The sequence below is a fragment of the Papaver somniferum genome, chromosome 5 (genome assembly GCF_003573695.1).
Source record: "Papaver somniferum cultivar HN1 chromosome 5, ASM357369v1, whole genome shotgun sequence".
In the NCBI taxonomy this organism is placed as follows: domain Eukaryota; kingdom Viridiplantae; phylum Streptophyta; class Magnoliopsida; order Ranunculales; family Papaveraceae; genus Papaver; species Papaver somniferum.
This window is the reverse complement of record NC_039362.1, coordinates 114,052,942-114,063,828: the sequence shown is the minus strand read 5'-3', so window position 1 is coordinate 114,063,828 and position 10,887 is coordinate 114,052,942. Positions and strand designations below refer to the sequence as shown.

At 37.4% G+C, this 10,887-nt stretch overlaps 1 protein-coding gene across 8 annotated transcripts; it reads left to right on the top strand.

Moving 5' to 3' along the window:
* Nucleotides 1-326: 326 nt before the first annotated feature.
* On the top strand, nt 327-9,954 carry LOC113282460 (peroxiredoxin-2-like). 8 transcript variants are annotated; one of them, XM_026531464.1, is made up of 7 exons: nt 327-550; nt 1,718-1,797; nt 1,939-1,961; nt 7,682-8,252; nt 8,403-8,509; nt 8,794-9,274; nt 9,689-9,954. In XM_026531464.1, the coding sequence occupies exons 1-4, from the start codon at nt 396-398 to the stop codon at nt 7,910-7,912; spliced, it is 489 nt and encodes a 162-aa protein (XP_026387249.1). In that variant the 5' UTR covers nt 327-395; the 3' UTR covers nt 7,913-8,252; nt 8,403-8,509; nt 8,794-9,274; nt 9,689-9,954. The 8 variants fall into 8 exon arrangements, with proteins under 8 accessions (XP_026387249.1, XP_026387253.1, XP_026387250.1 ...); XM_026531468.1 differs by having other exon boundaries at nt 7,682-8,509; nt 8,794-8,835; nt 9,149-9,274; XM_026531465.1 differs by having other exon boundaries at nt 7,682-8,509; nt 8,794-8,835; nt 8,989-9,274.
* The last annotated feature ends 933 nt before the right edge of the window (nt 9,955-10,887 follow it).

Below are 10,887 nucleotides of genomic sequence, written 5' to 3'. Positions count from 1 at the left end.
ACAATTCATAATTATTGCTCTGTTTCATGAATCATTCTCCGCTGAATCTCATGAATTAGTAATAATTACTCAACAATCGTGCATCTGGACTATCACCGAGTAAGCCCCAATAAAATGGTGCAAGTGTACTCAACAATGATGCACGAACGAGCACCCAAATGCACTAACGAGCATTCGAAAATATGGACAAACGAGGAATCTCACACAAAACAGGAGAGAGAAAATAATAATTGCTGCCTTTCCTAAATTACCCCCACTGGAGCTGTTCAGTCTCTTTATATATATGGACCAAGAAACATTGTGTGATTTTTGTCTAAACCCTTTTATTAAGAATCTTCTTCTTCTTCGTCTCTTTGTTTAAATCCTCCGTCCTTGTTCTTTCTTGAATCAAATCAATGGTCCCAATCAAAGTTGGCGATGTTATTCCTAACGGAACTTTAGGTCAATTCGACTCTGAGGATCAACTCCAGCAACTTTCAGTTCACTCACTTGCTTCCGGTAAAAAGGTTATCATCTTTGGTGTCCCCGGTGCTTTTACCCCTACTTGCAGGTATAAATCCTATGTTTCTTTTATCCCTTGATTTGAATTTTATTTTCAGGTTAGGGTAAAATCTTAGAGTAATTTTGATGCATGTGCATTTTATGGTCATCAAAGGATTGATAGCAGTTAGAAGGTACAGTTCAGTTTGATTTTCAAATTAATTACTGTAGTTGGTTTCAATTACTAACCTCTTAGCATTCGTCCATTGGAGACTGACGCCTTGATCTAGGGCTTGAAGATGAGATGTAGTAATATCTTGTGATATTTTCTAATTAAGCTATGGTTTTTTCTCTTGTGTATTTCCCCAACGCAATTGTTAAACATCCTTGTATGAATTCGCTTTAATGTCTGTTTGATTAAGCTTTGATTTACTTTCTTGATCTCTCTCTCTCTCTCTCACCATAAAACTCGCATCACCCTGAGGAATTGAGCCTGGTGCAAGGCGCTCTAGCAGTGAATGGCACACCTAGGCTCGCCTTTGACAGCATAAAGTAGTAGCGGTGTATACATTAGCATGAGTACTAAAGTTTACTTAGAACAGGTGTCAGGAGTGTATGTTCCTGGAGTAGTTATAGACTATCATCTAAAGTTCTAAACTGTCGCCCAAGTTACTTTTATCCCTTCGTACATATTTGCATATCCCCAAAACATTATAAGAAACATAGATCCACATTTGTTCCTTATGACCCACTTGTCTTCCCGTTTACTTGAATTCTTGTGAATGCTAGCTTCTTTGCCCATGATGGTGCCTCGAACACTTGACTAACGTCTCTGACGTTGATAGGGTATGATGTGACGTCAAAGAACTTACCTGCGGATCATTGATTAATGCAATCTCAGCAAATATTAGGTAAGGATCACATAGAAAGCATTAACATAGAAAGCACATATTAGATAAAGCATTAATAGTATGGTTCTGTGCTTGAAAAGTAGATATTAGAATGTGTTGCTTATCCTTATCCCCTATTAGTAAAGGGTGCCCTTGAACGCGGTTTCAGTTTATCTTTAAGTGAAAGGCAGAAACACCCATTTATTGTTACTTGTTTAGTGTGTTTATGCGTTACATTTATTGATTTTTCATTTGGAACAAGATTAAGGTGCTAAGGATCTAAGGTAGTATGGAAATTTTACCTTTTTCTCTTCCTTTTCGTTTAATACTTGTATACTTGGTTGCAGCATGCAGCCTGTACCAAGTTTCATTACCAACGCTGAAGAATTAAAGTCGAAGGGTGTTGCTGAAATTTTGCTTGTTAGTGGTAATGTTTCTCAATTTTTCTTCCGTTTTACTATTTTTGATATTTTTATCTTTCGCCTTATTTTTAAGTTTCTGATATTATATATTTGAATGGGTATGCTCATCTGGCCTTTATTGTCATAATTTTGTATGGTTGTTGCAGTCAACGACCCATTCGTGATGAAGGTGTTGGAAAAAAATGGGTTTCACAAAGGATGAATGACACAGAGAAGAAAGTGTTGCACTCCAAAACTTTCAAGGCTTGTATAAATTTCTTTTAGACAAATATTTCTACCCTCCCAATAACAATTGGCGATTACAACAGGTATGCGAAATATTGCCTTCAGGATACAATGAAAGCCCTGCAACGAAAACTGAATTCAAGGTTTGTACCCCTTGATTCAATCAAGAACACACAAAGAGATTTCTGATTTCTGATGATGCTTTTTTGAAATAGAGAAAACAGATTGATTTTTCTTATATGTTAAACGAAACTGGGAGAAGCTATTTATAAAGGGTTTTGCACCTGTTGGGAATAGGTTTTTATTCGCCAACAGGTTTCTATTCACGAAACGTCAGGTTCCTTCATCAACAGACATCAATGGTGTCTTTTGGATTCGAAATTTTCGAACAGGCTTTTATCGGCCAAATAAAACCTTCAGTTCAAAAAATTCTTCCGGGGGGCGATGCCCCCCAGGACCCCCCTTTGGTTAGCGGCGTTGAAAATATTCCAACATTCTCCCCCTATTTTCAAAAACCATAAAACAAAGTTAAAATTTTTTTTTAAATCAGAGTGACTGCATCACCGAAGTGACTGCCTACGTACCCGAGTGGGATCAAGCCAACGTAGTTCAAGCACAATTGAGACTAAGCATCATCGTTGAAATCAACACATAAATGATAGGTATTTTTTGGATTTGAACCTTCACTTAGTGTAAGAAACTCAAAGCCTTATCGAGGTTCTATGGTGAAACCAGTCTTGAACCAAGTACCCCTTATGATAAAACCGGAGTCTCCACACATATTGATTTCATAAAATCATGTGTTCTGTAGCCAAGCACGTTAATGGCCATGTGCTTATATCCTTGTTCATGAGTCTTCTTTAGAGAACGGTCTTCTTCTCTTAGGAAACGGCCTTATTTCCATACTCATATAGGTAAGTCTCGAAGGTGTTTCTGCGATACACCTTTTACTAATCATAGACTCATTAAGGATTTACATCCATCCTATTTTCTTGCAGAAACCAGCACTAATAAGAAATGGGAAGTTTTTATATTAGTGCTCCATAATCCACATCCATAACTTGTTGGTACCACATTGAACCTTGTTTATCCTTTTCAAAACATAGGTTGGGTTTCTGCTATGGGAGATCAAACTTCCTTCACAGACCTTAGTCCCATTTCTTTCCTTTTTATTGAAACCACTGAACTTGGTAGACTTTTCGTAAATGGGTCTGCCAAATTCCTCTTTGATTCAATAAAGTTAACCGTAACTACTCCCCTCTTGAGTAGTTGCCTAACCATGTAGTGTCTAAGACTTGCATGTCTAGACTTTCCATTATAAGTCTTATTAGAGACATTATAGATTGTAGCTTGATTATCACAATTAATCAAGACCGCCGGAGTTGGCTTCTTCCAAAAAGGAATTTCCATAAGTAGGTTTCTAAGCCAATCTGCCTCCTTACATGCATCAGTTAAAGCTATCAATTCTGACAACATTGTTGAATCAGAAATACAAGTCTGCTTCTTGGAACTCCAAGACACAGCAGCACCCCCTAATGTAAAAATCCATCCAGAAGTTGACTTGGAATTTGATTCTACATTGTTCCAGTTAGCATCGCTGTACCCCTCTAGTGCAGCGGGATAGCCTTGGTAATGCAAACCAAAATTTATTGTTCCTTTCAAGTAAGCCATAACTCTTGAAACTGCTTTCCAGTGTTCATATCCTGGATTACTTGAGAAACGACATAATATTCCCACGGCTTGGGCTATGTCCGGTCTTGTGCAATGCATAGCGTACATAAGACTCCCAATAACACTAGAATACTCAAGTTGAGCATGAGTACGGCCGGTGTTCTTCATTAACTTGATAGTATGGTCTAAAGGAGTAGGTGCTGGATTGTCATCAAAGTGACCATATTTCTTGAGAAATTTCTCAATATAATGAGATTGAGTTAAAACCAACTCATCTCCCTTTCTTAGGATCTTAATTCCCAAGATTACATCAGCCTCTCCTAAATCCTTCATATCAAAGTTAGAACTAAGAAACTTCTTTGTTTCTTCCACAACAGATATGTCAGACCCAAAGATTAACATATCATCAACATACAAACAGAGAATCACACAACCAGAACTATCATGCTTACTATAGATACATTTGTCCGCATCATTCACCACAAACCATATGACAAAACTACTTTATCAAACTTCTCATGCCATTGCATAGGGGCTTGCTTCAAACCATAGAGAGATTTCACTAACTTGCAAACTTTCTTCTCTTGGCCTGGTAATATGAAACCTTCAGGTTGTTCCATATATATCTCTTCTTCTAAATCCCCATTTAGAAAAGCAGTTTTGACATCCATTTGATGCACAACCAACTTATGAATAGAAGCAAGTGCAATCAAGCAACGAATGGATGAGATGCGGGCAACAGGAGCATATGTATCAAAGTAATCAATACCATGTCTTTGTTTATAACCCTTGGCAACTAGCCTTGCCTTAAACTTATCAACTTCACCATCAGCTCTCAACTTTCTCTTGAATATCCATTTACTTCCTATTGCTTTAGCACCAGGAGGTAAATTTACTAATACCCAAGTCCCGTTAGTCAAAAGCGAATGCTTTTCATCATTGATGGCTTCTTTCCAGAAATTTGCATCTCTAGAACTCATGGCTTCAGCATAAGTTTTAGGGTCATCATCAGTATGCATAACATACTGGTTAACACTAAGAATTCTATTCTTATTTGCCTCTACAAGGTAATAAATAAAGTTTGGATCAGGCTTTTTCTCAATCCTCTCTTACTCCTTCTAGGTTCGATATCTTCAGTAGGCACTGAAATATCATTGTCATGAGTAGGAGAGGGATTTTCATCATTGTTATCAATCTCCATAGGTTCTAGATCAGGTAACAATGGATTCTCCATGGGTTGCATTTGAGAACTGTTCCTATTTAAGTTCTCAAAGAATTCCACATCTACAGATTCTATAATCTCAAAAGTGTCAAGGTTTATAAATCTGTAGGTGATACTATTAAGAGAGTATCCCACAAAAGCACATTTATAAGCCCTGTTTCCCAACTTTGGTCTTTTGGGATCAGGCTTTCGAACATATGCTAAACAACCCCAGACTTTAAGTCTTCTCAAGTTTGGTTTCCTCTTAAACCACAACTCATAAGGAGAAACACTCTTCTTTTTCAAAGGAATTCTATTCAAAATATAACATGCAGACAACATAGCTTCACCCCACAAAGAATTAGGCAAACCAGAACTTATAAGCATGCAATTAACCATATCAATCAAAGTTCTATTTTTCCTTTCAGCCATACCATTTTGTTGAGGTGTGTAAGGTGCAGTACGTTGATGAACTAAACCATGCTCTTGACAAAAGGAATTAAATTCAGTAGGAAAGTATTCACCACCACGATCAGAACGTAAAATCTTAATTTTGTGCTCTAATTGTGTCTCTACTTCTGCTTTATAAATCCTAAATTTATCAAAGACTTCATCCTTAGATTTCATTAAATATGTATAAGCATATCTAGTACTATCTTCTATAAAAGTGACATAATACTTATTTCCACCACGAGTGGCAGAACCATGCAAATCACCCACATCACTATGTACTAATTCAAGTAAGGAAGAATTTCGTACTACAGACTTATGGGAAATTCTAGTTATCTTTGCTTGCACACATATTTCACATTTAGAAGCATGATCAAAATTGCAATCAGAAATCAAGCCTAATCGATTCATGTTTCTAAGAGAACCATAATTCACATGCCCTAATCTACCATGCCATAAATTAACAGAGTCAACAATATAAGCAGAACCATTATTTATTAAATTAAGCTTAATCATCCCATTACAAGCATATCCTTGTCCAACAAACACACCATTTTTGGACAACACAAACTTATTAGACTCATAGGTCGTCTTGAATCCAGCCTTCATAACAAGGTCGCCGGAAACAAGGTTCTTCACGATGTCAGGGACATGTAAAACATTAGTAAGAGTCACAGTCTTTCCCGAAGTAAACGAGAGTTCAACAGTGCCTTTCCCAATAACTTTGCTGCGTTGACCGTTTGCGGAGACAACATCGTTTCCTTCTCCACTAACCGGTTCGTATGTCTTGTAAAGATTTCTATCCTTACAGATATGGATGGTTGCACCATTGTCGTACCACCATCCACCCCCAGTTTCAGCAACAGCATTGGCGGCTTGCACCACGATCACAAGTTTGTCATCGACCATATTTGCCTCCTTTTTCTGGTTCTGCTGTTGTTTCTTTTTGAGACGACAGTCACGAGCAAAATGGCCGGGTTTGTCACAGAAGTAGCAAGGGCCGACAGCGCCCTTCTTCTTACTCTTCTTGTTGGGATGCTTCTTAAACTGAGTATCATTCTTAGGTTTCAAGGAATTCGGTGTTTTAGATTCTTCTACGCTATTCACCTTAGAATGGTTTTCAGAATGTGGACTATCCTTAAGTTCTCGCTTACGAGAGTCCTCTTCTATGCGAAGATGACGTTGTAAGGCCTCTAAATCATAGTCAGTCTCAGCATGCTTAAGTTTCTTCTTATAACCATTCCAAGAAGGGGGGAGACGAGAAATAATAACCCCAACAACAAACGCAGAAACAAGATCAATTCCAGCATCCTTAAGATGATTAACTATGAGTAAAAGTTCACTGACCTGGGCAATGATTGACTTACTGTCAACCATCTTAAAATCCATGAAATTGCAAATCAGGAATTTCTTGTTGCTTGCTTCAGAAATCTTGTATTTGTTGTCAAGCGCAGTCCACAATCCCTTTGCAGTCCCAATACTCCGATGTGCATTGTACACATGTTTGTCCAGAGCATTCAAAATATGACCACGACACATGAAATCATCTTCCTGACGCTGCTTTCGTCTAGCCTTCAATTCCTCAGTGTCATTGTCAGTTGCAGCAGGAATTTCCTCCAATCCATCTTCAAGTATGTACCACAACTTGATGGTGATCAGGAAAAACTTCACAGTCTCTTGCCAACGGGTAAAACCTTCACCATCAAAACGTTCCAATCGAGTAAAGGTTTGGTTCATCACTTGCAGAGATTGAGCAGTAGCATTCGAATTCGAAGATTCACCCTCCATTGCCAGAAATATTTGTCTAAAAACTGTTGGAAAAAATGGGTTTCACAAAGGATGAATGACACAGAGAAGAAAGTGTTGCACTCCAAAACTTTCAAGGCTTGTATAAATTTCTTTTAGACAAATATTTCTACCCTCCCAATAACAATTGGCGATTACAACAGGTATGCGAAATATTGCCTTCAGGATACAATGAAAGCCCTGCAACGAAAACTGAATTCAAGGTTTGTACCCCTTGATTCAATCAAGAACACACAAAGAGATTTCTGATTTCTGATGATGCTTTTTTGAAATAGAGAAAACAGATTGATTTTTCTTATATGTTAAACGAAACTGGGAGAAGCTATTTATAAAGGGTTTTGCACCTGTTGGGAATAGGTTTTTATTCGCCAACAGGTTTCTATTCACGAAACGTCAGGTTCCTTCATCAACAGACATCAATGGTGTCTTTTGGATTCGAAATTTTCGAACAGGCTTTTATCGGCCAAATTTTCGAACAGGCGATGCCCCCCAGGACCCCCCTTTGGTTAGCGGCGTTGAAAATATTCCAACAGAAGGCATGGGCAAAGACTTACACTGAGAACAAGCACATTAAGTTCCTAGCAGATCGATCAGCAGCCTACACCCACGCTCTAGGTCTCGAACTTGACCTTGGTGAAAAGGGGCTTGGAATTCGTTCTCGCAGATTTTCCTTGTTAGTTGATGATCTGAAAGTCAAAGTTGCAAACATCGAAGAAGGTGGAGCATTCACTGTTAGTGGTGCAGATGAAATACTCAAGGTCCTCTGAACCTCTATTTGTAATAAGCAGCTATCATTTCTCTAGACACTCCATTTAAGTCTGGTTGCTTAAAGAATGAACTTTCTTTTCAAGAGCGGAAGAAATTATTATGTTGATTAATTTTCTCTAAAAACAAAATCAGCCTATTAATTAGTAACGGAGGAAGTACTATAATAAAGAAAGGGGTCTTTTCAAGGGATCGACAGGAAATGACAGGAAATGACTAAGTAGTCCTAGTCCTTCCGTATTTTTTTCTCTGTTTCTTTCAGCTTTCGATAGCTACGTCTTTTTTCGTCCTATCTATTTTCTCCTCTCTTCCTCCGCCCTCAAATGACATAGAAAATATGAGGTAATCGAATACCTATCTGATCTTCTCATCACACTTACTTCTATCACAAAATTTCCCCAATCTACTTTCACAACGAGAATCGAAAGATATAACAACAGGTTGATATCACAATAAAACGAATTTCCCTAATATATTTTGTCTTAATTTCAGAAGGGGAAATCGAATTTCTTTTCTCTTAATATCAGAAGGGGAAATTTACCTATTTTACGTTGTGTTGATGTTTAGTTCAAACGGAAACGACATCAAATAGAATTGAGGTATTTTGATGTTTGATTTTAAAGTTACAAATTTTATTTATTCTTTGTACTTACTGATTCCTATAATCATTATTTCTTTAAATCTAGATTTTGGTTATCAGTCGAAGAGATGATTTTGAGTATGAGTCCACTAATTTTTAGATAGGGGTTAAATGTTTAATTGTCTTCCATAAATGTTCGTTGAAATGCCCCATAGAAATAATGCTCAGTTTTTGCGTTGGTTCTTAAAGAAGTCATGTGTTTGTATAACAATTGACATTGGGTTGTTCTTTGTTGTATTGTAGCAAGAGAAGTTAATGAAATTTATACAGGGTTGAGGAATTCAGGTGAGGGTTACAAGTCATTCTTATTTGACTACTTCATAGTATTGTTGAAATGCTGACTCTTTCTGCGTGCTTCCCCATTTATTTGAATTTGATGTGTTTACTCTGCATCCAACCACTTTATACCATGTTAATAAGATGATAGGTGATATCCAGCTTAGTTGATGCTTTTCATAGTTTGGAAAGGGGAGCAGAGATAGGCACCAGGAAGGGATGGTTAATAAATCAGTTGGCATTCAGTAATGTAAAAGAATGCAAACCAAACATACGCATGCAATAAGATACATGTGCAATACTCATACAGATTTGGTTTCAGGCAAGTTTGTTGACGACATTAGTATGAGTATATTAAAGACACTAAATGGGTCATAGATTATCTTCAATAATGCCTGCAAAACAGAAGACAAACTATTGGATCAGAATTGTATTCGGTTAATAAAAGGTGAGTGTATTGGTGTTTTGGTTCCCAACTTCGTGATTGTATTCGGACAAACTTACAACTTGGGTATGGATTTGTTTTGTGCATGCATGCTATTTATCTTTTTTTTTGTGTGTGAATTCGTGCATGCTATTTATCTAAATTTAGTTTCTGATGTTAATATTTGGTCAAAGAAAGTCTAGAGCTCAAATGAATTAGAGACTGAATAAACATTGCAAAATATATAGAAAAAGACGTATTACAGTTGATGAGTCAAATTGAATGGACAATTCTCATGCTACGATTCTTATCATTTGCACAGTATCATTTTATTATTTTAGCATTTGTCACCATACATTTCATTGTCATGCTTTAAAGAATTTAGCAATTGAGAATCTTCGTCGGAGCCCTAAAATCAAGCAACCTCAACTTTGGCAGTTAATTGATACCAGAATGGATGGCACTCAACAATCCGATCTCTGTGCTGCGGAAGCCTTTGGGTAGAATGAGTAGTGTGATTGCCTTTTCAGTTTGAAATAAGTGAAGACAGTTAAATTGCCTCTCTTCTTTTTTGAGTTGTTCCTGCATCGCACCTGTCTCCGGCTGTATCATGTAAATAAAATGCATAAGGAAGGCAATATATATGTGTAAATGGATATTTGTTGTTGATAAATAATTGAATAAAAATTTGATTTCAATGTTTATCAGTCTGGAATAAGTGAATAAAGCGAAATTATGTGAAGAACAAGTGAAATATCATTTTGTTCTAAGTAGTACCATTTTCGCACCTTCCTGCCGTTATGTTTTTCTGTTTTTATATGTTTTGATGTAGGGCAGACCCGACGCAAAAACAGAACGGCATGCGCATCGCGTGTGCATCTTTGCTAGTGGTAATAAAAGTTAGATATTCATTAATCATACTTTTGATGTGTTCCCTGATCGATTTTGATGAAGGAACCATCATCATACTTTTTCCGATCTTCATGTCACTCATAAATATCTCCTGCGGTGTATTTGCAAGAACTCATTGAAAGTTTGCAGGGTTTTCTTTTTTTTTTATCAGTTGCCTGATCCCGTGAATCGGCAAGTCAAGAACTGTTTCAAAATCTTGATATCAGGCAACTGACTGTGGGTTGCCATATCGGCTGGGCTGTGACGTATTTGTATCCACTGATACACGCTGCCGTATCAGTGCCTTATCGACCTATATATACATGCTGCCGTATCAGTGTCTTATCGACCTATAGTGACCGATATACAGCCCGATACTGATTGATTTGGAGCGGAAAACACACATGCGAACCTTAGGACTTGTACAATATTTTACACACATCTTACTATAATAAAGAAAAGGCCGACAACGGACCGACAGGATTTTACCCCTTTGCCCCTCCGTGTTTTTTATACTATTCAGGTGCGACCCTAGTTAGCAATTCGGGATTCGGCAAAGGTACGGAACGGCAAACGTACGAGTATTATACGGTTTTGTAAAATCCAGATTCGGTCCAAAATTCGGTCAACGGGACGTGATTCGTCAGTAATTCGGAACGGCATACGTACGTGTATAATTCGATTTATAAATGTGAGTTCGGTTCTGAAAATTCGGTATCTATATATAACAAATAATTTGTATTTAT